The 27,921-nt window shown below is 45.8% G+C and overlaps 3 protein-coding genes across 3 annotated transcripts; 1 reads left to right on the forward strand and 2 right to left on the reverse strand.

Moving 5' to 3' along the window:
* Positions 1-9,748: 9,748 nt before the first annotated feature.
* Positions 9,749-15,333, reverse strand: LOC122613194 (restin homolog). The gene is made up of 5 exons (XM_043787253.1): positions 14,096-15,333; positions 13,814-14,031; positions 13,617-13,761; positions 12,941-13,561; positions 9,749-12,030 (listed from the first exon to the last, which is right to left on the reverse strand). Exons 1-5 carry the CDS (start codon positions 14,756-14,758, stop codon positions 9,877-9,879), a joined length of 3,801 nt encoding a protein of 1,266 aa, XP_043643188.1. The 5' UTR covers positions 14,759-15,333; the 3' UTR covers positions 9,749-9,876.
* Positions 15,334-17,365: 2,032 nt separating this feature from the next.
* LOC122615449 (DNA-directed RNA polymerase I subunit RPA2) lies at positions 17,366-21,033 on the forward strand. The gene is made up of 3 exons (XM_043790390.1): positions 17,366-17,536; positions 17,599-19,098; positions 19,157-21,033. The coding sequence occupies exons 1-3, from the start codon at positions 17,447-17,449 to the stop codon at positions 20,954-20,956; spliced, it is 3,390 nt and encodes a 1,129-aa protein (XP_043646325.1). The 5' UTR covers positions 17,366-17,446; the 3' UTR covers positions 20,957-21,033.
* A 93-nt stretch (positions 21,034-21,126) lies between these two features.
* On the reverse strand, positions 21,127-27,779 carry LOC122623395 (AP-2 complex subunit alpha). The gene is made up of 9 exons (XM_043802539.1): positions 27,458-27,779; positions 26,486-26,744; positions 25,525-25,736; positions 24,859-25,314; positions 24,210-24,799; positions 23,211-24,144; positions 22,870-23,153; positions 22,612-22,816; positions 21,127-22,544 (listed from the first exon to the last, which is right to left on the reverse strand). Exons 2-9 carry the CDS (start codon positions 26,547-26,549, stop codon positions 22,467-22,469), a joined length of 2,823 nt encoding a protein of 940 aa, XP_043658474.1. The 5' UTR covers positions 26,550-26,744; positions 27,458-27,779; the 3' UTR covers positions 21,127-22,466.
* Positions 27,780-27,921: the final 142 nt, after the last annotated feature.

Genomic DNA, 27,921 nt, shown 5'->3' on the forward strand with positions numbered 1-27,921 from the left:
CCCAAGTGCAAAAAAATTTCCAATTCACTGTAGTCCTAAGCTAATAAGTTATTCAATTGTATTTTCCTAAGCCCCAAATTTAAATAAATTCAATAAGTGAAATTCAAAATTGCATTGCAACATATATTCTATCGTTTTGTAAACTAAGTATTGATTAACTGAATAGATTAAATGCAATAACTACTTAAAATAGGTTGTTCAACATAAAACTAAGTTTACCAAAGCCAATTCCCACTCTGAACACATCGAACAATAACTAGCTCTTCATCATCTCAGAATGTCTTCTTGGTAATCCCCACAAATTAACCATAAGCCGATACCTAATGGACCAAAGCCCCCTTATAATGTTCGTAACAACACCTACTTAAGAGAGGAGAGGGAAGCCAACTGAGTCCACTGAAACTGAGTCACAGCCAGTCCGCCCGATCTTGGAGTACGGAATGATTCCGGCTCAGATCCGGAATCGAAGCTGCCATTAATCAGTGGGCTTCCCATAAATCAGCAAGTGAAGGGACGGCGGAATGGAGGAAAAGGGAGTTTGTCGTGATCAAAAACAAGGCAGTCGTCTTCTGAGAGAGTGAGAGAGGATGCCACAAATATACAATTATGAATAAATTAGAAACAAATTAAGTATGTTAATTAGTCGCCAGTTCGGAGACGAATTCAAAGTATCAAAGTCGCTACTCGAAGAGAGAGGCGGCCACTAACAAAGTCTCCACATCTCCCTGCGCTTCTTGCTGGTGAATTATGCGCGGTAATTAATAAAATGGAATATTTATGATAACATTTATAAAACACGAAGTTGCCTAATTCGATTACCAGATTTTTGGTCAGCCGCTCATTTTTTATTGAGCTCAAATGCGAAGCGAAAAACGGGAAAATGAGAAATCGAAAGGGCCATCCATGGCCACGGACTCCTCCTCAGATGGCCTGGTAATTGCGATGAGGTGGAACTGTGATAATCATGTTTAGCCGACGGGCCTGCATCATTCCTGTATACTTTTTAGCTTCCTGGGGAGGCTGGTATGGTAACATACCATGCATTTCAATGAGTCGTCAAATGCAGAACGTGATCGAGAAGCCAAGAGCAAGATCCAAACAATTAATTTGCATAATAATCAAGCCAAGAGGAGAAAACGGGGGAAGTGGGAAGTTCAACAACCATATTAATAATCATTAATTAAGGCGACTAATTATCGCTGACATTAAGAGACTGCATTTTAATTACTACGCCGATTGGATATTCTATTAGCTTAGTTTTTTTTGGCACCTGCATTTATTTAACGATTGCAGTGGGAAATTAGTTGTCGCCATGTTTTTAAAAAAGTACTTAAGCAAGTAATTTCCATTTTAAAATTTTTGTACGCCAATTAGTGTAAGTACTTATTAAAATGTGTATGCACGGCAGTTATTTGTATTGTTTTAGTAACTGCATTTAATTTGTTAACAAATTTGCACAGAAACATTCGATTAAAGTGCTTTTCTGTTTGGATTTAATTTAATTTAACAGCTACACTAACTTAATTGTTAATTCCACATGCCGCGAGTGAGCAGCAAAACCAACACAAGACAACCAGGGCAGTTTTTTCCAGCTTATTTTTCTTCTTTCTCCATACATTATTTTGTTGCCTTGCGAGAAAAAATGCAGCTTTATTTTTTTGTGCCTTTTTGTTGTATCTGCTGGATGTGTAATTGCCGTGCTGCACTTGTAAGTGTGTGTGTGTGTGTGTGTGCGATTCGTGTGTTGGCGCAATTAAGTTTGCGTTTAATTTGCAATTATCCAAACGACTCGAACTAATTAGCGCCACTTTGATTAAACTTAGCAGCACAAAATTGAAATGTAAAAGGAAAACAAAATCGAAAACGAAAATGTTTCCAATTTTTCACGAGTAGTAACCACAGAAACGGTTAACTGCTAATGAAAATTCTCAGAAATCGAATTTTAGTTTGTCCCTGAAATATTTATGAACATATTTTAAAATGGTCGTGAAATTGGCCATAAAATCCCAGCCCACTATTTGTTTGTATTATGACAATACAATATAATTAATTCACTGAGACAAACAAAAGACTTAGGCAACAAACTTGCTGATGGGACTAAGGGCAGAAGGAAAAAAGGCAAAGACAGCTACATAAAACTGTTCGCATGTAAATAAAAACAAAAATCCAGTTACGCATGCATATTATTTTGAGGAAGATGTAGTGGGATCGGCGATGAGATAATCTCAGCGAGATAAAAGAGTTTTGTTGGCAAATTTATCAGATTTGAGTTCACTCTATTGATATGTAATCTGAAACACGAATTTGATAACACGCTGCGATAAGCATTGATCGAATTCCGAACGACTTAATGAATACTGGGCAATGGAGCCCATGATGAATCCAGATTAGCTTTGATCGCGAAGTGGCAGATCGGCTCATCGAAGATAGGAAAAAAGGCTAAGAAAGCAACAATTCCACTAGCTTGCCAAATAAAATATGTCGAACGGTTTTTGAGCTGTTTATTTGACCATTATTGCAATCGCTACTTTTTCATATTTCCTGCTTTGTCCTGCTTTTGTGTTTTTACGGAACAGTGCTCTAAATTTGAATATAAATCATCGGAGGTGAAGAGCTCCAACCCGCGTCCTCACAAGCGCCGACAAAACGGTAACGATGTGACTTTTATTATACTTCGACGAGGGCGACGGGGAACCCACAGAAGAGACCCCAAAGAGAAGACGATGAGAAACATTTGGCGCCGTGGCAATTAGTTATCAAAGGCGACGGGCATTGACAAGCAAAAGTCAAGGCACTCGAAGCCACCCAAAGAACACGAAAAGCTATATAAAGGGATATCATCCAAACGAATGATGACTCATCCAGAGTGCAGTGCGAGCACCAGAGCCAACTTACAAGAAGGTGCAGCGGAACGGAGCTCGACTACCGAAGTCGCTGTAAGTGGGGAACCCAGTGCAGCAACTTGAGATTCCCCATTTCCCCGTGCATCGGGGATTCATCGGATTTCGTAGGCCCGCCCCAAATCATGACAGCGTGCGCCGGGCCAAGACAATATTAAAACGTAGCGCAGCTAAAAATTAATCCTTATCGACGACTTCGGGGAGTTGGCCAGTTGGTATGTATGTACATACACTCGTATGTGGCATGGATGTGGGGATGCGTGGCCCTCCGCTTATGGCTGCCACTCGATCGGAGGCGTCCGGGAGGGTCTGTTGCAAATGGTAGCCGAACAGCAGCAGCAGAAGCAGAAACAACTTAGCACGAGACACTTCGCGAGGCACTCCTCGCACGCAAGGCAAGTTCAGGGATTCAGGGATTTACTGCTGAGGCACAGCCCTGAGTGTCTGCGAGTTTCTAGGCAACACGACAGTGTGCGGAAACACACGAAATAATTAAAAACTATTATAGTAGATTCGTAAATTAGATTTGTAAAATAAAATATAGTTTCACCTATTTCCTGAGACTGACATATTTTTAGACCGATGTGTAACATTCGCCCGAACATTCCCATGCGGGCAGTGAATTTATAATTCAAAGCCAGCCGAGTGGAGTCGGAATCAATGCGCTAATTAAATAAACATAAAAGTCTTGGGTCGGGCATTTTCTACGCCTCCTTAGCTTATCAGCATCTGCGAACGACATGTGTTGGAGATCCGATCGCTTATGCAAATCAGCATACTCCACTCGATTCGGGTATCCAAGCCCACGCAGCCGGGCATTAGGATCGATAATGAGCTGATTAAACCGTTTTCGAATCTTTTTCACCCTCTCACTCGTAGGTGTTGCAGCGTGCAAGATTAGATTAGGGTAATCAGCTGAATCATGGATCAGCCGCAGAAGGAAGAGAGATGTGGGGTAATATAGAAACCCAACGATCGGAGATCAAAACAAAAGCCTTTGATGGCACATTCGATAAGTGGAGTGACTGGACTGGCTTTCGATAATTGTGGGGCAAGAGTAATTAACTCGGCCGCTGCACATTGCAATGCGAATTATAATTCGAGTTTGCCACAAATTAAAATTGCCATCCGGCGAGGCATCTGCGGCATGCGACGGTGAAAAATCTGACAAGCGGCTACAGCATAATAATAAATGTGAAATTAAATAGGACGCAGCCAGCAGCTGCCCCTGCACACTGACAGAAATTGGAGGCCGAGTGCGAGAAAGCGCCATACAAATATTTGTACTTAAACATTTGTAATTTAGTCTTGAAGCACAACTTCCTTTTAAATGAATAAGTTAATACACCATTTAATAAATTTATGAATCAAACAGATATATGTGGTATTATTTGTGCCGACAAAGGTATTTTAAAATTTCTTACAGTCGCTGACATATTTGGACGTGAATCCCCAAAAAAGCGGCCCAGCCTGCCTTTTTAGCCCGCTGGCTCACTAATTTGCCATTTAGTCGAACATCCCAGGTATTTCGGTGACAAGAGCAAGAGCAAGAGCAGCAGACGCTCCTGGCCAGAAACTTTAATGGCTTAATGTGGCAAATGTGGCAACGAGGCGACTCCGGATCTGGCCGAGAATTGGTCACATTTCGAGCCATTCCTACGCTATTTGCCTGACTTTTCAATCAGTTCGGCGAATGGAGAGAGGATGCCGGGCAATTACCCGCAGCAGATCGCTTAAAATCTTATTAAGTTTTGTTTGTTTTCATCATTACATTCACGGCCGGGGCCATTTTCGGCCATTAAGAGTGAAAATCTTGTGTAAATCGAATTATTTGTAATTTATGGTGTGGCAGCAGCAGAGGATTATTACCCGCCGAGCGAAGGCATCATCACCGGACAGCCGGACAACCGGACAGCCGGACAGCGGCAAGCGGACAAACGGGCTGGAGTGCAAGTTCCCGATCCAGCCATAGCTAAACCAATAACCATTAAGCGTGCTAAAATCAATCGCAATTGTCTGCTCCTCCCCCCAAAACCGAGCCGAACCGAACCTAACCGCACCGAACCTTTCCAGATCCCCGCCAGAAATCCCGATCCACCTCCATCTGCGGTTACAATTTGCAGACGATTTGCGGTTACGATTTTTTCTCTTTTGTTGGCAGCACAAGAGCCAACATGGCTGGTGGATCGATCCACAAGTGACGAGGAGGGGCAGCGATCAGCAGACCAAACTGGTTCAAAGAGATTATCGATTTTCAATTACCGATGCGGCGAGTGTGCGGCTAAGTAGTTTGGTTTTTGTTTGGTCTAGCAATTTTCGAGCCGAACTGCAGCTGGCCCAGGAATCATTTAGCCACTAAGCGAGCGAACGGACAAAAAGGGAAACTAAATTGAGTAAATACAAATTGCAAGGCTGAAGGATAGTGAAGAAGGAAAGGCAAGTTGCTTAACATATGCCACTTTAATGCACCGAGCTGAGATGAACAACCATGCAGTATTGAACCAAATATAATGCTTGTATCTAGTGACCCCAATCCAATATCGTATATAAGTTATTCTGCAATATAAGTAATGAAATGCAGTAAAATAAATTTGGACTGATTAGCCGGCTTTACAAATTAAGTGCGACACTCGGCAGCATGTTCCTATCAGACGCGTCAGTCACTTACTCACTAACTAACTTTGCGGCTCCAACTAACAACTAAATGGCCAACTGGCGAGTGAGTGAGCTGACCATATGCGATCACGGACATATATACACATATCTTATCTAACGAATCGTTTAGCAAGTCTAACCCGTTTCCGAGGCGTGCGACTTGGCCGAGCTGGCGAACTATGAATGAAAGCGGTTGACTGGGATCGAAATTAGTACGAGACGGGGAGCGGGGAGGGGGGAGCGGAGCTATGCTAATCGCTGGGATTATAATTAATTAATTAGCCAGCCGGCAGCGATCTCACTGCCCATTTCTCTGTCTTCATGGGCGGACACGGGCGGACATGCGCATCTCTGCGGACGAGTTTGTTGCCAGAGTCTTTCGTTCGCTTTTACGTGGGGGCTTAATGCTTGCAGCGAAGCGTCAGAAATTTAATCAAAAATTTCATAAACGCTCGGCGGTCAAACTGCACATTTAATGACAATAATTTGCGTAATGGATTTTCATGTTCTCGTAATTGAATTTATTTTAATTTAAACTAAATTGCGCTACGCGTTACACGAATTGGGATCGGAGCCTTGGAATATATAATTTTATGCGCTCACGCGGCCCCTCCACTAATTGATTATAATTCTGTCAGTCGCCGTTCTGCCACCGTTGCCTGGCCGCAGGTTCAGATGGATCTGGTCCCCTGGATCTGGTCGGACCTCCAGACCTCCGGACACTCGGATCGGCCATCCCTCTGCTCCATATTTCGCGCATTATTTCGCGCTCGTTAGCTGGCTAGGGGCTACGGCTACAACTCCATCCCATCGTCATCGCCAACCCATCGTCATCGCCCTGGCCATCAGCATAACCAACTCCATCACCAGCCTTAATGCCCATCATCATCAACAGCATCGTGGTGCTGCTACTTCGACCACTCGCAGCTAGAGGTGGGTCAGAATTATAAAAGAAAGAAGTTTTACCCATTTAACTAGTTACAGATAAGAAAAGTTTTCAGTTGCACAAAACTAACTTACAGCTAAAAATGGCAATGTATATTTCTGATTTTATGATAAAGGTTTTCTAAATTTGGTTACTACACCCCATTGGTTTAAGGAGTACAACTTTCCCCGAAAGAATCACGCACTCCTCCCTACCTCAAAGACTCAGTGCCCGGCAGGTGTTTTCGAATCAATACGGGGATCGATTCGCTTCGTCGTAGCCTGTTGAGAAATACTCATCGCCTGGCACTTTTGGGTGGAGAGAAACGCAAGGAAACCGGAGCTCGGTAAGTGTGTGCCTCGAAATTGTTTGATGAATTTTATAATAGTGGGACATTATGTTTGCTTCCGCTCGCTGTTGCCACAATTTACTCTTTATGAATGTCAATGGTTTTTTAATTAATTGCAGGCCATTTTCGATACTTTACGAGCCTGTCCTGTTTTTATATGCAAAATCTTAACATGCTTCGGGTACTCGCATCAATCTGAAATTTATCTTTGGCCATTAAATTCCCTGCGAGGTGATCGTTAAATTTCTCTTGCTGAATGTGACAATAACAATTATTTTAAGAGCCATGAAAATAATTCCCAAATTACAAATACCTAATCTCGTCAGAGCTGCGCGATATAACATTAATGTTTATAACTATTTGTTCGCGAGATTTAGATAAATGTATAAATGGGTATCACATCATCCGCAGTCGAAACCCCTAACAAAACCCTTTGTACTCTGTCGATCTGATTCACGTCAGTTCATTAAAGGCGCTTAAATTGTATTTCAATGTGGGACTCGGGCTCGAAATCGGGCTTGGCACACACAACCGCCACACGAACGCCAGAAGCGCAGAAATCCAATCAAAAAGCAGCCCAAGACGCCACCAACACATGAACTCCAGCTGGAAATTAAAGTTGGAATCGGAGTCGGAGTTGGAGCTGGAGTTGGGGCTTAAGCCAACACCGAAGTGGCCAAGTCGACCCCCTGTGCGAGCCATTGTCGTAAATCACACATTAAAATATTTATTTGTATTTTTACTTGTTCAGAAATTAGCTAAGAGCCCCCAGTCGAGATCCAAGATCCAAAACCGAGTCGGGGTCGGGAGTCGGGAGTCGGACTCCGGCTTTGTTGTGCGAATGAATTTTAATTTCCTTTTTATGATATTTTAATTTATTTAAGCGTAAATCAAAACCAAAACGAGACGTGCTCTCGATCTCCTTCCTTTTTTCTTCCAGCCGGAGGCTGCACTTTTAATAAATTAGATTACCTTCGGTTAAGCACTTAAAAAAATTGATTTTAATTAGGGATCAATGCATATCGTTTATTTTAATATGTTGCTATGCTTAATTATCTTTCATGAGATTCAATAAAGTTTTTTAATAAAGAAATAGAACACTTAACAATTATTTGTTTATCAAATTCAGATAGCTGAAGACAAGCTTTATGAATTATTAAATATTAGGGAGTAGCAATTATCACGCTCCTTCTATTCCTCCTAGGATCGGCACTGGACTTTCCTCTGAGTGTACTTCGGGTACGCGCAGTTCGTGGCTTACCCGATTTTGGGAACGGAGCGGCGCTTCCTCGGATCTCCGACATCCGCGCGAACTGCATAAATCTTGAAAGGCTCAGCGAGCCCTACGAACAGGGAAACAGGGAGTGGTGGACTTGAGGTGGACTAACAAGCTGGAAAAACACTCTGGAGGCCTGGCATGCAGACAAAGATTGCTTTTTCACAGCTTGTGGTACGTCCGGCAGTTTATTAATTTGACGTTTCCAGTTGCAGGCCAGCCGTCCAGCAGTCCAGAGATGATCTCGGCCAGAAACAGTCCGAGCAGTTAACGGTGCAACAATTTGTATACATTTTTAGCCCCAGAGGTGCTCCCTTTTTGCCGCGGGGGTCGGGGGGAGGTCGGGGTCCCACAACAATTAGTACGCGAATGGGACCTGAAATTCGGTTCCATTCAATTAGGGCGACTCCTTACAGAGTTTGTTAACGGTGTCTGTAAGCTCAGAAAAGCTCAGAAGCTCAGGGCTGTAACTGTTAGTTTTTGGTAAGTCCGGCAGATGGCGGCTGCGTTGTCTTCCCTCTTATACGCTGTAAAGTATGCTGTTGTAAGGGGTTTTCATGCAGGTTGCAAGTCCTTAACAGGATCCAGCTCTGAACCTCTCATTACTCTTTATAATTTCAAATATTTCATGGTATTACACTTATAAGTGCATCATAATTATTAATACTATTGAAGTTTTGCAGAACTTTATTTAAAGGACTGAAAACACATATCCTTCGAACTCACTATAAGTACACATCACTTTTAACTTGTGTTGCACTGTTACTTTTGCCATCGAACATGCTACGCCTCAACATTTCAATAGAAGCTGTTTCCACAGCAAACCTCTCTTAACACAATGTAAATATATTAACAGCTCTGGTAATAGAGGCACTTCTTGTTGGAAGCGCTAACATGACGACTGGAAGTGTTCATTTTCTCGAGGGGAAGCCAGTCGAGTGAACTCACAACAGACTCTGTTGGCCAACAGAGCTCTGCAGAGCTGTACACATGGTACATAACATTTTGTAAGGACTAAAGAAGAACTTCCTGTTGTTGACAGTTTGCTGTTGGACGGAGGACAGCGGATAAGTTAATGTACAATCTCTGTTCGCTTTAAAAGCATATGAGGCGATGTTGTCTTTATGCCTGAACAGAGTCGCCCGTCCAGACTGCGCCACCCACCACCCCCGCCACCAAGCAATTGCTGTTTACACGCCTTGAGTTGAGGGGGAAAGGAATTTGCATAACGCTGCCTTGTGGGGTATACGGAGGAGTCCTCGGCGGAGGAGTCGGATGGCGATGACGATGTCGCCAACTTGTTAGCGGACGCTGGCATTTTTACTTCATATGCAGAGATAATGCGCCGCCCATTGCCACCCAATGGCCACGTCCTCGCCATCCCCCTTGCACCCCTTCATTCCACCCACCCACATGTCAGTGGCAGTCTCTGTCCTCCGTGTCCCGTGTTCCCCCTTCTCGCTCCGTATTCTGTATTCCGTGCAATGTCATGGCTGCGTGCGTGGCTAAGAGAGCACAAAAGTCCCCGGAAAGGGAAGACAACTCCGCTCCTTTGGGAGGTGAAGTGGAAAGCCAGAAGAGAAGGGTTTCCTAGTATCAATACTCACAAGTGCCCATTACAACATCTTTTTTAGCTTATATGGACACCAAAATATATATCTTTATTTGCGGTAAAATACATGAGTTACCAATAGCCGTGTGTGTTTTTCACTGGTCCTAGAAGTTTTATCAGCAGGCTATTTTAGTCGTTGTTAAATCTATTGAACATCTTTCAGTGCTCGCTATCCAAGTGTTTCTGCTCGTCTGGTTGCTCCGAAGTCGGGTGACTGGATTCCTGTCCTACGCTATTTTCATCCTCAACTTTATTTTGCGGAACTCCTTCTATGTCCAATATATCATCCTGATTTTGGCATTCGGTCAAAGAATTTGGGGTCTGACTAGAAGTCTCTGCACTCTTGTTTTCAGACTCCACTGACTCATTCTCCAGGGTTTTCTCAGGAAAAGGGAGTGCCCGTAGTCTCTGCACCATGTCCTCAAGGGTTTCGGGGGCTTCCTTCTGGACAGCTTCCCTTGCAGAGGATCGCTTCTTGGCCGCATCATCCTGTCGCGTGGCAGCACACAACTGGGACTGTGGCTTGCTCCTCATCGTCGTGGTCTTGGGAATGGCTCCCGTGGATTGTAGTTTCAGTGCCAGCTGACTAGCAGTGGTGGTGACTGTTGCGCAACAAGCTGCTCCCTCGCCTTCCTCCTCGGGCTGGACGACAATCCTGGTGCTGGCCTTGGAGGTGGTGGCCTCCTCGGACGGCACAGTTTGTTCCACCACTTCCGCTTCCTGACGCCGAGTGGCTTCTCTTTCCGCAATCCTGTTGATCATGGCTGTGCCCCTTTCGGAGGTGGAGCTCAAACGCGCAATCAGTTCGTTTCCTTGAAGCTCCAGAAGACGGAGACGCTCGGCTCTATTAGCCGACACCCTTTCAATGTCCTCCAATCGCTGCTCCAAAGTGTGCGACATGCTAGCAGAGCTTCGAGGTTGATCCTGCTGAGGATTTGGGCCGTGCTGTTCATGCAGGGTATCCAACTTGGTGGCTAAGTTTTCACCGCGCTCAGCATTTCTTGAGAGCTGTGATATTAGCTGTCGACTTTCTTGCTCCATACGCTGAATCCTCGCTGCCCTTCTGGAGGTGTACTCCTCTTCCTGAGCGGTGAGAGGAGATGTGGCTGGAGAGGATTCACTTTTGGGTGACGGGACAGCCTCCTCCTCTGTGTTACTCTCGAAGCTCGCCTCTCTGCTCGGTGCTCTTCTAATCCTGTCCAGAGATTTCTTAAGGTAGTGGCCTCGATCGGCAGTGCGCCTAATCCTGGACATCAGTTGGCGCGACTCCTCCTCCAGGCGCCCCAGCCGCTCCGATCGCTTCCTTGTGTACTCCTCCTCCCGCGGCGTGAGGCTTCCGGTGGCTGGTGCGGAACTGGCCCTGGTCATTCGCTCCACGCGCTTCCTGTTAATGAATTCGTCCAAGGGCACAGCATGTTGGGCGGGAGCAATGTCGCCCTGGAACTGGCACAACTGAATCTCGAGGCGCTCCCTATTCCCAGAGGTTTCTAGGACTTGCTGAATAAGGTTCTTGCACTGCTCCTCAAGCTTCTGGATGCGACTGGCCGTGCCTGCCGTTTCACTCGACCCTTCCACACTTCTCTGTCTGCTTCTGGAGCTGTGCAGCGACTTTGGGAGGACGCCACGGGCTCCATCCTCCTCATGCTCCGCCACTTCTTCTCCTTCGTCGCCCAAAGGATACGCAGCCTCCTCCCTCCAGCCGCAAGTGGGTGGAGCACTGTTCCAGCGAAGAACGATATTATCAGCCTCAACTTCCTGGCCCTCGAAACCCTGGCGCCCAGGAGACGTGCTTTGCATCCGCTTGATCTTGCGCGTATGTTCGAATTGATCCCTCAGAAGCTTCCGGCGACAAGTGGCCGATGAAGTGGGGGCTTCCACAGGATCCACGGTACCCAGATCCCGCTCCTCATCCGATTGGGGACCCGAATCGCTGTAACCGCTCTCTGCCGAGTGATTGGCATCCTCCAACTTCCTCCGGGCGAACTCCCTTCGCCACTCGTCACACTGCTCCTGGCTCTCGTCGTTCTTGGCCCTGGCCAAGGCCCACTTCCTGCGGCAGTACTCCAGCTCGTCCTTGAGTTCGCTCAAGAGACGCCTCTTCTGCTGCAGCTGATAGCGTAGGATCTGCTCCTGGGTGTGGAGCTGGCGGTGCTGGCGCTGCATCTTGCCCACTAGGTGCCAGGTTTTGGTCAGCTCCAAGCTCACACCGCTCAACCGCTTCTCCTGCTGGTTGAGGCGGTAGTCCAGATGGCTGTTAAGGGTTTTTAGTCGGTTCGTCTCCTTCACCAGCGACTTCTTCTCCAGAATGAGGTCCTGAAATGAAGAAAAGGCATTGGTTTTTTGACGGTACTTAAGCAGAGGGGCTTGGCCGGAAGTGAAAACTTCTAAAGTGCTCCATCGGGAGATGGTCAAACTTTCCAATCAATTAGAGTTTAAGCCAAAATAACAATGGTCGCTTGAAACTAAATAAAACGATAGATACCCTAGGTGTTTTTCTATTCTGAAAGTTAAGACTGTTATTTCCATGTGGTTTATCATATATAAATGTGTATAACATTAAGTAGACCAAATATTCTCCTGACTTTAAAAGAATACCTGACCAGAGCCAAAACGCAGCAGAAATAGCCGCTATTCAAGGGTAGCTAAGTGCAACATGTTCTGCACCAGCGGCAACTGACCGATAAATTCAATTATGTGCACGACAATGGACTCGACTGCCAAGGCCGTGCCCAAGGACCCACCCACTCAGCCCGATGCTCTTCCCCTTCTTCCACTGCTTCCACTTTCTACTTCGACGCTCGGCAGGATGTCAGCAATAATGAAGCTGCTCGTGCTCGGCCGCTCGCTCGGCACTGGACTAAATAAAGCGCTTAAGTGAATAATGCAAAACTTTGCAACAGCCACAGACAGAACTCCATGACGGGCAGTCTCGGAGGCGGCGGATGGGTGCGACTCCGGCGGCTGCACTTCATCAGCAAACCGGATACGACAACTAACAAGCCCGATTGTCCGCAGCACTTGAAAGAAGGAGGGCACTGAACGAAGGGAAAGCTGCAACTTAAGACACATAAATTCTTACTTCTTTTACTTCTGCGAGTTGGTTAACAAATTAAAATAAATGTTACTCCTAACCAAGGCAAAATGAACTAAATATGGAAGTAGGCACAGATGTTGGTTTTGTTTTTTGCAGTGCAGTAACCGAAACTTGGCAGCTGGGACTCACCTTTAGTTTGATGTAGGTTTTGCTGACGCTAAGCTCCGCTGGCTTGCGGAGGGACTCGCCTTCGTCCTTGCCAGCAGCGTTGGATGCGGATGAGGACGAGGACGGAAGGGCGCCACTGGAGGATGGCAGCTCCTCCAACTGCACGCGCTCGATTTTGTGGTGGCTCAAGAGCTCCATCAACACTTTCCAAACTTTTGGCAAGTTGCCAATAATTTCTTGGGCCGAGGCAACTTTTCCCATAATTTCGGGCTCATGGCTTTTTAACGAAGCCGCAGTGGCATCCACACCCGAGCTCGAGCCCGAGTGCAAGCTACCCTGTCCGGAATTTTCCTCGGCACCTCCTGGTTGACAGCCGTCCGTAGTGTCCTCCATTGTGTTAGTGGTTGTGGGAGTGGGTGTGGCGCTGCGACTTTTATCTGTTTCCTCGGCGGAATCCCCATGACCAGTGGCTTGCTCCACGAGGTCGAATAGCAACTTGGGCAGAGTGGCGCCGTCGCTGCAGTTTCCCTCCGCTTGGGTCATTTGGTTGAGCAGATGGCGGTTCTCCTCCAGCATTCGATTGACGCGATCGATGTCCATGTTGCTCTTCCCATTGAAGCCCATAATAAGCTGGCTGAAGAGCTGAAAAAGGATATGGCTATTACATGAAAGCGGCTTCTGTACAAGATGCGCTCACCAGGTTAACTGCACCCACTTGCTCGCTGAGCAGACGCTTCTCAAACTTGTGCTCGCTGCACTCCTCGCGGAGCTTCGCCAGCTCCTCATTGGCCAGCTCCACCTCCTTGAGGAGGCCGTGATTGCGCTCCTCCAAGCTTTTGTTTCTAGTGCAGGAAGAACGTTAGGTAGACTGGAAAATGGATAGGAATAGCTTACTTTTCCTGCTCGGCCGTTAGTTCATCTTTCTTGATCGAGATTAGGCGCTGCAGGTTCTCGTACTCCGCAGCAGCCACCCTCTGTCGCTCCTCATAAAGTTGCCTCAGCTGGCGGATATTCACCAGTTGGCGCTCGTACTCCTGGCGAAGATTATTCGACATGATCTTCATTTCGCGCTCACTAAACGAGTTTTCGATTTCCGTCAGCTTCATCTTGAGCTAGAAGTAAACCATTGGTTTAAAATGGAACTTGGTTTATAGATGACCTGCATCAGTAGCTCACCTGAGCACACTGCTCCTCCTTGACACTCAGCATCTGCTTGCAGCAGGAGATGACCTCCTTCAGGGTTCCCACCTGGCGTTGAACCACCTCCACCTCTCCGCGCAATGACAAGTTCTCGGCCTGGGCCTGCTGCAAAGCCAGCTGGGCATTGGCCAGTTCGATATTGGCATGTCGACTCCTGGCACTGGGATTCTCATCATCTGGATCGGAATCATGTTTACTGACATCATCCGAATGGTCGCGCGGATTATCGGCTTGACCCTCTGCAATTGTATCTTTTCTTAGACGTCGATTATCAGCTTTTTCTTTGGCCAATTGTTCTTTCAGACTGGCAATTTCATCCCTCAGGCCCTGCACAGCATTTTGGCGAGCCTCTTTTTTCTGGCGAAGCTCCTCCCTGAACTCCTCGAGGGTCTGCTCTCGTGGAGGAGACTCATCTCCTTTGTCCTCCATTTCAGTGGCGACTTGAATTGCACGATATTTATTTCTGTTATTGGGGGGCACCTCCTCGGCTTCCTGTTTGGTTATCGCTGGGAGGGCCTGTTCCAGAACCAGATCCTCGTGCTCGATGTTGTTCCACCAGGGCTCGTCATCGGCGGACTGCTGCGCCTGCACCTGCATCTGCGTATCATCCGCAGACTGTGTGGACTCGGCATTTCCCATGTTCCCCAAGAGAACAAAGACGAACGATGCGGCTGTGGTATGCGGTTGTGATGATCTGTTTACCAATGCAGACTCGGCTGATACAAAGGGGATGGCCTGCGCCTGGCGAGCGTGTTACGATTTACGATTCACTTTAATGCGACTTTGCTTCTGGGGAAAAACTCTTTGTCGGCACAAAGAAAACCAACGAAAGATCCAACGATCCACCGATTCACCGATCTACCGATCGCCACCAATTGATATGGCACCAATACAAGCAGGGGAGAATACCAACAAAAATCGGTGTCTATATTTGTGTGGGCCGATCACACACGAGTTTGCAGATTTCGCAATTATCAATTGACTTTCACTTTTCAACCAAGGATGTTCGAGAAAAAATGATGGCCCAATTTCCGTTAAAATTCTTCACTTGCACATTGAACTTCGGCAGACACGGAAAAGAAGAAACGTAAGAAGAAACAAAGTAAATATCTAGTATACATATGATAAAGTTCTATATGTATTCGTGGCGTTGGAAAATTTTGGGTTCTAATTTCTATCCGTTTGACGGTCGAAGGCAACTTTTCGGTTGGCCAGCTCGGGAAAAACTGAGAAAACATCGAATAGATTCAGCTATTTTTAACCCACTACGATCTCTCCGGATTTCACACGAATCCGGCTTCTCTCCGGCACTCCGCACATGAAATGCTTTGTTTTCGAGCATTAGAGAGCATTTTTATGTTGAGGCTCTGGCAACATGCATGAGAGTCTCCTCAGGACTCTTGCCCTCGCATTCTTAATTGTTTTGTTTAGTTTTATGCACATTTTAATTAGGAGAACGTGTCACATGAAGCAGTCTAAAATTATACACAAGCGTCATTTAATTATGACTAAGATGACTAAGGGGTAAAGGAAAACAAACTCTTGCCACATCGCCTGTCACGAAATGAAGATCAAGACCAGTCGTCAAGAGCTGCCAGAGATAGATCCGCAACACTTACTAGGTGAATGATCTGCACTCTCTTGAAGATGTTGGGAACTTTAACTAGAGACCCGTGCGTATACGTAATATGTATACAAAAGAATTAGTACTCTTCTCAGTTTTAGTATTAAGTAGATATCCTGAAGATATGTCCACATTCCTATTAATTTTTCGATTCATTCACTTTCACAAACTTTTCCTAACCAACCCAGTCTGACCCACGTCCATTGACCACTATCACTGCCCTAAAGAGAATAAATCTCCGGACCTTTATTAACCAATTTGTGATGGTGGCGTAGGGTGCGTGGTACCCCGAACCCAATGGAAATCTTTCGCGCGAAAGTTTCAAATGAAAATCCATTTGCTAGCTAATTTTCTCACTGGCCACGCCAACTTCCTGTTTTTTTTTCACCAGTGCGCGCATTTGAAAAGTGGGAAACACGCTGCAATGACTCCAAACGAAGGGCGGTGAAGGCTTTCCGGGGAAGGAAGGATGGCGCACACACTTGGCACAGTGTCGCCAGGCTTGAAAATGAAAATCAACAATGCAATTTGCCATGGTGCCCCACTCTGTCCCTCAGTTCTAGCGACTCAATAGAGAAAAAATACTGCTAAAAACTTGAAGCGCCAGCGAAAGTTGTGCCACAGGAACGCCCCCAACTTTCACAGAGATTGCACACAGGCAAATGTGCAGCGAAAGTTGCAAGTAGCAAGGATACGAGGAGCAGGCATCAAGGACGTTCTGCCGAAAATAAGTTGCAGCAAAATCCATTGTGTTCATTACAATGGAATACCAAACGGGAGTGACTGGGTTCAGATTGGGGTTCTCAACCTTTTACTTCAGTCCCTGAACCTTCTCAAATTGATGTTGATGTTTCAAGAACCGGTCAAACTTTCCAAGTTAAAACCTAACAAAGAGTTTTGGCATTTCCAATAATAGAAAATAAAGCTCTAATAGGTTTACATAGAATAAAATATATTTTGTATTTCTTAAGACTGCAGAATTCAGCCTGTGAGTGGGATTTAAGCTCAAGTATTCAACAAACCTGGGACTAAGAAGCTTTGGCTGGCATATTTTGGGCAGAGTAATTCAGCTTAAAATGGATATATGTATGTATTTATGTGGCTCGCAACAGAGCAACAACTTCATTAGCAAGAGCAGCACGTTGAGACATCCTTGCTTCCGGTTGCAAGTCTCATTTCCGCAGGAGTTGTGTCCCACATACCGGATATCTTTGCAAGTGCTAAATGGATATACATAGTATGCCAGACGTCGCAAATAAATTATATTTACATTCATACGACTTGGATAGAATTCAAAAATTTGTTATCAGTCTTATCAGGCGCGCCCATAGCAGCTGTTCTTCGCATTCGGTTGGCAGCCCCATTATTCAAAGATGAGCTAAGCTCGATTCGGAACCAAACAGAAATTCACCGGAATAAAAGTGAATTGTTGTGTGTTAAATCAAATGTAAATACTAATTTCATTGATGTTTTTTTATTAACCAAGCCATTTGTATCTTAATAATATATTCATATTTGTATGCATTCAAATAAATTCCGAAACAAGAAATATGAACTAGTTCCCTGCACTAGTTCCCTGCCAATGCCTCACCACTGACTGGTTCGCATTCAAAACGGTGCGAGTCCAAACAACACGTGCGAAGGAAGGCGTTTAAGTTTTTAATTATTTTTGATCGGCTTTCTAAAAGAGAAATACCTGCAAAATGCTGGAGGAGATGCAACAAATGAAGACCATTCCAGTGCTGACCAATTCCCGGCCGGAGTTCAAGCAGATACCCAAAAAACTCAGCAGGGTAAATATCAATTTTATACCCACCTTACGGTGTCGTGCTCATACACTTCTTTCTATGGCTAGCATCTGGCCAATTTGGGAGCTCCACATGTGAATTCCTTTGACGAGATGTTGACCCTGGGACTGGATAATGTGGCCAAGAACATGATCCCCACCCACTGGCTGAGTCCGGCCGGCGAAAAGATTTCAATGAAAGTGGAATCTATATGGATATCGAAGCCGAAGGTGCCGCAAGATGTGATTGATGTGCGCACCCGAGAGATTTACCCCACGGACTCCAGGCAGCTCCATATCTCCTACTCGGGAATGTGCTCGGTCCGCTTGGGGTGGAGTGTCAATGGAGTGGAGAAGTCTCCGATAAACATGGACCTGGGGGAAGTGCCCATCATGTTGCGCTCCAAAGCCTGCAATTTGGGACAGGCTACTCCGGAAGAAATGGTAAAGCATGGAGAGCACGACAGCGAGTGGGGTGGTATCTTTGTGATCCGAGGAAATGAGAAGATCGTACGTATGTTGATCATGACTCGGAGGAACCATCCCATCTGCGTCAAACGTTCTTCCTGGAAGGATCGTGGCCAGAATTTCAGCGATCTGGGTATGTTGGTGCAAACAGTCCGTGAGGACGAGTCATCCCTGAGCAATGTGGTACATTATTTGAACAATGGAACTGCAAAGTTCATGTTTTCCCACGTCAAGAGATTATCTTACGTACCAGTTTGCCTGATCCTCAAGTGCCTGATGGATTTTACGGACGAGGAGATATACAACAGATTGGTAAAAGGCTACGAGTCCGACCAGTATTATATATCCTGCGTGCAAAGCATGTTGAGGGAAGTTCAAAATGAAAACGTCTACACGCACGCCCAGTGCAAGAGCTTCATTGGCAATCTGTTCCGTGCCCGCTTCCCAGAAGTTCCGGAATGGCAACCGGATGAGGATGTCACCGACTTCATCCTTAGGGAGCGAGTAATGATTCACCTGGATAACAATGAGGATAAGTTCCAGTTGATTGTGTTCATGATCCAGAAGCTTTTCCAATGTGCACAGGGCAAATACAGAGTGGAAAACGTCGACTCAGCGATGATGCAGGAAGTGCTTCTGCCAGGCCATCTCTATCAGAAATACCTAGGTGAGCGAGTCGAATCCTGGGTCTCGCAAGTCCGACGCTGCCTTCAAAAGAAGTTGACTTCACCTGACGCCCTACTTACCAGTGCCGTGATGACGCAGTGCATGCGACAAGCGGGAGGAGTTGGTCGGGCCATAGAGTCCTTTTTAGCCACTGGAAACATTGCCAGTCGCACTGGTCTGGGATTGATGCAAAATAGCGGACTAGTCATTATGGCGGAGAACATTAACAGAATGCGTTACATGTCCCACTTTCGCGCCATCCACCGTGGTTCCTACTTCACAACCATGAGAACCACTGAGGCGCGGCAGCTGCTTCCGGATGCCTGGGGCTTCATTTGCCCAGTACATACTCCTGATGGAACACCCTGCGGGCTGCTAAATCATTTGACTCTGACTTGCGAGATTTCGATGCGTCCCGATCCGAAGTTGGTGAAGGTGGGTACAGCTAATTGTAGAGTACATGAGAGATTTTAACCAATTACTTTTATTTCAGGCCATTCCCACGCAGCTCATAGACATGGGCATGATTCCCTTGTCAAACCGCAGCTATTCTGGCGAAAAACTTTACGTCGTCTTTCTGGACGGCAAACACTTGGGTCACATTCATCAATCAGAAGCAAACAAAATAGTCGACGACTTGCGCTACGGCAAGATATTCGGCACTCTTCCCCAGATGATGGAAATCGGCTTCATACCATTCAAGAAGAACGGCCAGTTTCCGGGACTTTACCTTGCAACGGGTCCTGCCAGGATGATGAGGCCCGTTTGGAACCTAAAATGGAATAAGGTGGAGTACATCGGCACTCTAGAGCAGCTGTACATGGAGATCGCCATTGATCCAAAGGAAATGTATCCTGATTTCACCACCCATCTGGAGTTGGCTAAGACGCACTTCATGAGCAACTTGGCCAACTTGATACCCATGCCGGACTACAATCAATCGCCACGTAACATGTACCAGTGCCAGATGGGAAAACAAACGATGGGAACGCCGTGCCTGAACTGGCCTAAGCAAGCTGCCAACAAGTTATACCGCTTGCAGACGCCAGCAACTCCTCTCTTCCGACCAGTGCACTACGACAACATTCAGCTGGATGACTTCGCAATGGGCACAAATGCTATCGTAGCTGTAATTTCCTACACGGGCTACGATATGGAAGATGCTATGATCATTAACAAGGCTGCTTATGAACGCGGATTCGCCTATGGAAGCATCTACAAAACGAAGTTCTTGACGCTGGACAAGAAGAGCAGTTACTTCGCAAGGCATCCGCACATGCCGGAGTTGGTAAAACATCTCGACACGGATGGTCTTCCACATCCGGGCTACAAATTGAGCTATGGTTCCCCTTTGTACTGCTACTTTGACGGAGAGGTCGCCACTTATAAAGTTGTAAAAATGGATGAAAAGGAGGATTGCATAGTAGAGAGCATCCGGCAGTTGGGCAGCTTCGATTTGTCGCCCAAAAAAACGGTGGCCATCACACTGAGGGTTCCACGACCTGCCACTATTGGAGACAAGTTTGCATCGAGGGCTGGTCAGAAAGGTATTTGCTCACAAAAATATCCTGCAGAGGACTTGCCATTCACGGAATCAGGTCTGATCCCAGACATTGTGTTCAATCCCCACGGCTTCCCCTCCCGTATGACAATCGCCATGATGATAGAAACGATGGCGGGAAAGGGCGCTGCAATCCACGGAAATGTTTACGATGCCACGCCTTTTCGCTTCTCAGAAGAGAACACTGCTATTGACTATTTCGGCAAGATGCTGGAGGCTGGCGGTTACAATTACTACGGAACGGAGAGGCTGTATTCCGGTGTAGATGGCCGCGAGATGACTGCTGACATATTTTTTGGAGTGGTGCATTACCAGCGCCTGCGGCACATGGTGTTCGACAAGTGGCAAGTGAGATCCACGGGAGCGGTGGAAGCTCGGACCCATCAGCCAATTAAGGGCAGAAAACGCGGTGGTGGCGTCAGATTCGGTGAGATGGAACGGGATGCTTTGATCTCCCACGGTGCCGCTTTCCTGCTGCAGGATCGCTTGTTCCACAACTCCGACAAGACACACACCTTGGTGTGCCACAAGTGTGGCTCCATTCTGGCGCCTCTGCAGCGCATTGTTAAGCGAAACGAAACGGGAGGACTTTCTTCTCAGCCAGATACGTGTCGCTTGTGTGGGGATAACAGTTCCGTGTCCATGATAGAGATTCCATTCTCCTTCAAGTTCCTGGTTACCGAGTTGAGTTCGGTCAACATTAATGCGAGGTTTAAGTTAAATGAAATTTGAGTTAAATCTGAAATTATTGTTAGGTCCTATGTTAACCCGTGCGCTAATCGTAATAAAGTTAAATACGTAAAACACAAGTGTGCTTGCCAAGTACTTATAGTCCAGTTCATGGAAGCCTTCTAAACAACTGTGAAATGGTTTCAATTTATATTTATTTAAATACATATTTGTTTACGTTTACAGTTAAATTCCTGCACTTGCTATATGTAGTTGTGGCTTGTTTTCCTTGCTCTTGCAGTTGCTTTTGTTTTGTCTGTGAGTGTTAAATGGAATTTGCGTGGAATTTTGTAACATTTAACTATTGCACTTTGGAAATGCTTAAACTTCCAACTGACATGCACATTGGTTTTTACGAAAGTATTGAGAGTTCAATGGTAATAAGTATTTGATGTCAATTTCCGTTATCGGTTTTCAGTATCAGTATCTATATAATGTATATTTTAGTTTACAATTCTTTGTTCTTTATCGGCAGCCGTCTCGCAATTGAAGGGAGTTATTAGCAGATTTATGGCTTTCGGTTTCTGCTGCTGCTTCAGATAAGTTAATACTTGGTGCTACAAAGATCGCTTTCACTTCGGAAAGCGGCACAACATGTAGCCCCTCTCAGTTTATCTATGGTACACAAACGAAACGTAATATTACCCAGAATCAATCAAAAAATTCTGCTATAAGTATAATAATATTCTGAATGCTTTGCTTCGTTTCCTCCAATAGGGAAATATTTCCTATCGTTCATAAATTTTAATTTGCTCAACAGTGTTTAATCAAGGAGTTTTTGGGGATCCGTGTCTAATTATTTGTCTATTATTTAATGAGATTTCTGCTCTTGCGGCTCTCCATCGGATTTTCACAATCAAAAACATTAAACATGAATTTCGTTTAGATGCAATTGCAATAATCAATATATGTATAAATATTTAGATAACGATTTGCATACTTGTCATTTGCAGGCATCTTAATAATTTCCTTGCAAGCTTTTCTCTTTTGTTTTATATTGATTTCTGTTTTTATTACAACGACGTATATACTAGGTATATGTATGTGGTTTGTATGAATGTATGTAGATCTGTGTATAGGTATATAATATCCAATTGCTACTGCCTCGAAATGATGCAACAATATATAATTTGTCATACATATAAACATAATCTAATTATGTTCTCTCTTTTCTCTACTATGAACTTTTTGAGCTTAACATTTACAAAGAATTCTGATACGGGTTAGAAGTTTGGGAACATGAAATTGGAAAATGGGTATAGTAAGAGTAGGTTTACAAAAATAATATTCAAATTAACAGGACAGTGGGTAAATCAGCTCGCTGTTCGAGAAGATGAAAGGTACTTAAGAAGAGTGTAGGAGTGTGTCTGGCATAACTAAACGCGTACAGTTCTAGGGCCTTGTATGCTTTGATATTTCTCTAGGTGATTGGGATTGTGCATTGTAAAGTGGTTGCCGTGGCTCCATGGCTTCGCAGCTCCATCTCTATCCCCCCGTCCATGATTGTTGTGGCTTAGAATTGATCCGTCAACAGGTCGCAAATTTCCCGAGTTACGGTCTCCTTGCTTGCCCGAACTGTCAGTCGGAACATCTGTTGATATATGACAATTTGAGAAATAAGCATTATGTTCCTAAGCGTCGAACAATAGATTACTCACCTGAGCCTGCTTGTTCGGCTCCAATCGCATCAGGCAGCCCACCTGTTGAGATTGCGTATGAATGATGCCCGCGCAGACCATGTTGTCTGGATTGGGATCCACCTGGTCTAGCAGTTGCATGCCGAAGCCCATAAGCTTGTTGCGGGCTCCTGGCAAATCCAGTGGCTGGGCAGCCTTGAACACTTTCTGTGACCGTTGTTGCTCACTACAAGCACACAATTAATATTGAATATTATCAAAAGACACCGTTTTAAATACCCGCTAAGATTCTTCCATCGTGCAAAGAAAGATTCAGCATTCATTTCGGTAGGCTCGAAGAATTTGTTGACGCTCAATGGCAGTTTAATGCTGAACTTCTGCTGGGTGCCGTTGTAGCGGAAACTGATCTCGATTGTGGGCGCATCGGCGTAATCCTCGATGCACTCCGCGGTCAACAGTTGTTGGATCTGGGCGCCGGCCTCCAGGGTCGGCTCCACTACCTTCATCTGCACATTCAGCTTGAGCGCATCCTCGGCAGACCATTGCAGCACGGGATTGAAGTTCTGCGAAGGAAGCAACGTATTTAATGGCTGGAGTATTTCAGAAAATAATTTACCTACCGTCAGGGGGACCTGTGTCTTGTTGCCGTAGAAAAGGCCTAATCGTCCAAGATTCTGGCGGAACTCGCTCTTCACACCGATCTGCAGCATTTCGTTCTCGAACAAAACTCCATTGTTCTTGAACAAAAACTTCTTGGTGTTGTACACGGCACTTGAGTTATTGTTACTATTGCTGCCGTACATGTCGCCCAAGACATCGATGAGCGTACTGTTGCTGTTGCTGCCATTACCAATATTATTCGAGGGCGGAGTGCTTAGTCCAAGCAGATCCGTATTTGCATTGCTGTTATTCAACTTGCTGTGTGAGTTGTTCACAAGGGCGTTGTTCTGCGCTGCAGAAGTCAGCGGCGCCGGGCTCTTCGACTCGCGAATTTCGTTCTCCGGCACCCTGCCGGGCTTCTTTTTCTTTAGCACTGCTAAGATGGAGCTTTCGCGCTCCGGGAACGATGGCATCTCCTCAAGGACGGTGGCCAAAACGTCTGTCGATGCCACTATGCTAAGCTGGAGATATTCGCTAGCTCGCTGCTGCAGTTCCGCATCTGCGGATCGAAGATTGCTGTGCTGGCGGAACACATCCTGGATATTGGTGCGAATCTCCGGAAAGAGGTTGATAAATTTAATGTACGTGGACAGAAGAAGGGCCCGCGTCATCGGCGAGCACAGGTGGTACTTGGAGTGCAGTAGCTTGAATTGTACCAGTGGCGCTGAGCGGGAATCTCCGGCGATCAAGTTGCCAAACTCTCCCAAGATGTAGCCGCCCACTTTAACCATGTTTTCGTGGCAGGCAGGTGCCTGTAGCGCCTCAAAAACTGTCTTCGCGGCATAGCCTTGAACCTCCTCGCGGTTGATCACGATCTGAATAACGCGGTACCATACTTCCTCAGACACGTAGTCGCCAGCAATGCGAATTAGATTGAGGATAACATCCACATACCTGGTAAAAGCAGATGTCATACAGAACAGAGACTTTTAGGCATAATCTTTTAAATTAAGTCTTACCAGGTATAATCCGTGGCGTACTTCTCGGCAAGAATGGCCACCTTGAGCACCATTTCCTCGCGAATAGAGTAGTCGGCCGTCTCCAGATAGTTGAGCATCTCCTGAACAATTTCCTCGGCATTACCACGATCACACATGGCGTACAATAGATCCACTGCCATTTGGCGCACGGACACGTCCTTCTCCATTTTCATTGAAAGAATGACCACCTCTTGGTGCTTCTTCACCTCCTCGTGCGAGAACTCCGAAGTGGCCAGGTGGCACATGGACTCCAGAGCCAGGTAGCGCAAGTTGGTCTCCCGATTGCTGAGGAACTGTCCCAGCTGGTTGCAAGCGCGCACCAGAAGGTTCGGCTCGCTGTCGCTGTGAATGATCAGGTTGATGGCCTCGAAGAGCACGGCGTTCTTGGCGTTGGAGTGCTGCACCTTCTTACTCTTTGGCGGCTCTTGCGCCTTGTTCAAAATCGTCTCCAAAGTTTCATTCAACCGGGCGCGCACGCCCGCCTCTTCGGTGACCGGATTGTAGTTCTGCAGCAATCGCAGCAGTTTCACCGACAGCCATGGAGCCGGCACAAAGTAATACGTGTAATCCTGCAATGCGATTTCGGTTATTATAAGTTTTTTACTTTAAGAAAATATTTAATTCGTACCTGAAGATCCGTGTAGCTGGCTGTTACGATCCGGGACAAGCGTGAAACGGCCAAATTAACACAACCCTTGTACTCGTCCGGATTGCGTTTCACCAAGGCGTCGATCAGCGAGGTGGCAGCTGTGACCACTCCCATGTGCTGATCATTGAGCAAATGGATAATGCGCGAGGTCCACTCACCACCGGGAATGATGTCCGGCGAGGAGCGGAACAGGCGGAGCAGGCACAGCGCCGCCGACTGCTTCACCACGTCCATGGTGTCGCCCGAGACGAGTAGCTTGGGTATTTCGTTGGAAAAGGACTCGGCCATATCCCGACTTCCAATGTTGGCAATGCACTGCAGCGCCAGATTAACGTGCACAGGATTACGCGACTGCAAATCATTCTTTATGGATTGGATGATCAGCCGAATAAGGTCGCTGTTCGTGTTCACCAACACCGAGATGAAAAGGTAGCCCTAAATCATAATGGAAAATTAGATATTTAATCAGTAACATTACATTTTAAAACCAAATGTTCTATATTTTTTAAAACATCAAACTACGACAATTGTAATTGAATGAAATTCCCTTTTGCCACAAGCTGGGTCTGTTTCCAGTTCAATTATTATTATTCGACTCGCTAAACAACCAAATGATTATTGAAGCAATTTGTTTGGGGTACTCACAATCTGCTTCTCTGAGTATTTGTTGGAGGACAGCAAATTGACCGCCTCCATGTGCCCGAAATCGATGTCATGGCCGAGGAGAAATATGAATAACAGCTTGCAGACATATTTCTTTTTCTGATAGCCGTCGAGGGTTTTGTCTCCTTTAAATTTGCTTCGGATGTTGGCCAACTCCTTGTTTATGCGTTTGACCTCCGCCTCTTTGCTTTTACCTGTGGGTGGTGATTGGAAAATGGGTGATTATTAGTACAATTTCGTTGTGCCTGACACGAGTATAAGGGAGATTCACAGTAAAACAACAGCGATTCGTCTGCGGAAGCTTCGCTTTCTTTTCCGCCCCGCGATCGATCGATCGGAGAGTCGACTTCACACCCTTCGGCTGTCTCCATGTCGCGGGTTTTCTCCGATTCACATAGGCGTCAATTAGTACCAGTCACCGATCCGCAGCGGAACCTCTGCTCTCCCATACATATGTTGTCCACAAACCAGAAACTAGTAACCGAGCATACAGCAAACAACGAGCGGTGATAATAATACCACACAGTAAAGCGTCGGACAAACAGTGGCGACTCTTGCGCACACACACGTAGATGCAAGTACTACAGTAAGTCATCAAACTAGTAGAACTTAAAGTATTAGTTTTTTCTAGGAAGATGTATATATTCGCTATGTGGTACCTATCCATAAAGTCTTCCAACATATTTACGGAGCATAAGATTCGGTTGCTATTTAGCATACTTTGGTTTCAAGAACAAGAATAACCTATATTTTTGAATTCTTCCGACAGAGAGCTTACTGTTCCTGCGTTTGTGTACCGCCCCACGTTACTGTGAGTGCGCTGTTCCTGGTAATTGATCAAGAAATGGCGCTGATTCCGCCCCTATGGAAAATCTCTTGTTGCGACCCGCTCAATTGGATTTAATGCTGGTTACCCAAGAGATCTGGGCTGATCTGCACTTACAGTTCCTTATATCCGATATAAAGACGGCCAGGCCTCTCATGCCATCCCCCCGCACCGGCGCCATGGTAGTTAGCTTGTTAATTTTCGCTGGTTTTATGCAAACTGGGGGCGCAAGAAAATCGTCGATGGATGGCGGCCGAGTCTCGAGGCGTTCTTATCGCTCGAACTCGACGTCGGACCTTAAGATATATAGTTGCTCTCCCTGTCTGGTTCTTCAAAGCTCTTTTTCCTCGCTCGGATCTCGGCCGTTCCTTGGGAGCTGAAAGCGGAAACGATACTCTATTTATTGTGGGTATTATGAATGGGAAAACTTAGTAATATGGCTACATTTTAGTATTTTGTATTAATTTTGGTAGAAATGTCTTCTTGATAAAACTTCCTATTTTGGAAGTCCGTATTATGAACGCCATAAAATATGTATCCACCACACATTTCACTCAGTAGCAAGCGCAGATAACGATTTATATGTACAAAATTCCACTGTTTATTAATCTAAGAACACTTAATCGGTAAATAGTGGACTTCGCGATTGATTTTCCGCACAGTGCACCTAATGGCTGGCGAACTTTGACATTTTCGGGTGGAAGTAGAGTGTACCCCGCATTTTTGGCAACCGTCTTGTTTTCAACTTGGCAGCGTTTTGCGCGCTGATAAAGATTCTGTGACCTCGCTCGCCCACTTTTTATCGCCTAGCGAAGTGCGATGTGCACTTGGGCATTATTTTTTGGATTTGCACGACCACCGGCTTTTGTTTCTGTGTTATATTTTCTGCTTCGCTTTCCGTTTCGTTTTATTTTCTGTTTTTCACTGCGCTCTCTACTTCTCTTCTTTCTTTGCTTTGCCTTCATGTCACGTCACTTTTTTCACCGCTGGATGACGAAGGCGTTTCGCCCAAAAAAAAGCACTGAAGAGGCCTCCAAAAACATTAATGGGCGTATGTTAGCTGTTTTTTTCTTTTTTTGTTAAGCTTACTTTTCCGAATTTTTTTACTCGCAGCGGACAAAATCGGTTAGCGTTGCGGAATTTCTGCGGCGGAGCGAAGAGAGAGATCGGTGACTTCTGAAGTTGGCTTCGCTTGGAATCGGAATCCGGGGTGTTGGCTGCGGAATGTTTGGTCCTGCGTGTTGCACTTTATGTAACTCCAACTCGCTGGCGCTTCGCCTCGGTGATTCGCCGCTAATTTGTTTGTTAACTATTACCGAGCGCAGGGCAATTCACTAAAATGAAAATTTCTATTGATTTTTCTTCGCTCTCGCTGCCTGAGAGTGGAGCCATCTAGCGGGCGCGGGTGGAACGATTAGTGTGACCAGCAGATCGTTTGGTCGGAATACCACGATTACTTCAAGGGCTGGGTGCACAGGGCTGGACGAAATTTTAAGGTGGCACCGGAGAGAGACGCTCCAACTTACAGTTCACGTTAGGTATTCCTTTACCAT

The sequence above is a fragment of the Drosophila teissieri genome, chromosome 2L (assembly GCF_016746235.2).
Source record: "Drosophila teissieri strain GT53w chromosome 2L, Prin_Dtei_1.1, whole genome shotgun sequence".
NCBI lineage: Eukaryota > Metazoa > Arthropoda > Insecta > Diptera > Drosophilidae > Drosophila > Drosophila teissieri.

What these genes read in the sequence shown, in the direction of transcription:
- LOC122623395 (XM_043802539.1), bottom strand. Translation starts at nt 26,549, where the DNA reads ATGGCGCCGGTGCGGGGGGATGGCATGAGAGGCCTGGCCGTCTTTATA. An exon ending in AATACTCAGAGAAGCAGATT is followed by an intron (nt 25,315 to 25,524) that starts GTGAGTACCCCA and finishes ATTATGATTTAG; the next exon opens with GGCTACCTTTTCATCTCGGT. An exon ending in CCAGCTACACGGATCTTCAG is followed by an intron (nt 24,800 to 24,858) that starts GTACGAATTAAA and finishes ATCGCATTGCAG; the next exon opens with GATTACACGTATTACTTTGT.
- LOC122615449 (XM_043790390.1), top strand. Translation starts at nt 17,447, where the DNA reads ATGCTGGAGGAGATGCAACAAATGAAGACCATTCCAGTGCTGACCAAT. An exon ending in TACCCAAAAAACTCAGCAGG is followed by an intron (nt 17,537 to 17,598) that starts GTAAATATCAAT and finishes TTCTATGGCTAG; the next exon opens with CATCTGGCCAATTTGGGAGC. An exon ending in CCGATCCGAAGTTGGTGAAG is followed by an intron (nt 19,099 to 19,156) that starts GTGGGTACAGCT and finishes CTTTTATTTCAG; the next exon opens with GCCATTCCCACGCAGCTCAT.
- LOC122613194 (XM_043787253.1), bottom strand. Translation starts at nt 14,758, where the DNA reads ATGGGAAATGCCGAGTCCACACAGTCTGCGGATGATACGCAGATGCAG. An exon ending in AGGAGGAGCAGTGTGCTCAG is followed by an intron (nt 14,032 to 14,095) that starts GTGAGCTACTGA and finishes GTTTACTTCTAG; the next exon opens with CTCAAGATGAAGCTGACGGA. An exon ending in AAACCTACATCAAACTAAAG is followed by an intron (nt 12,031 to 12,940) that starts GTGAGTCCCAGC and finishes TCTTCATTTCAG; the next exon opens with GACCTCATTCTGGAGAAGAA.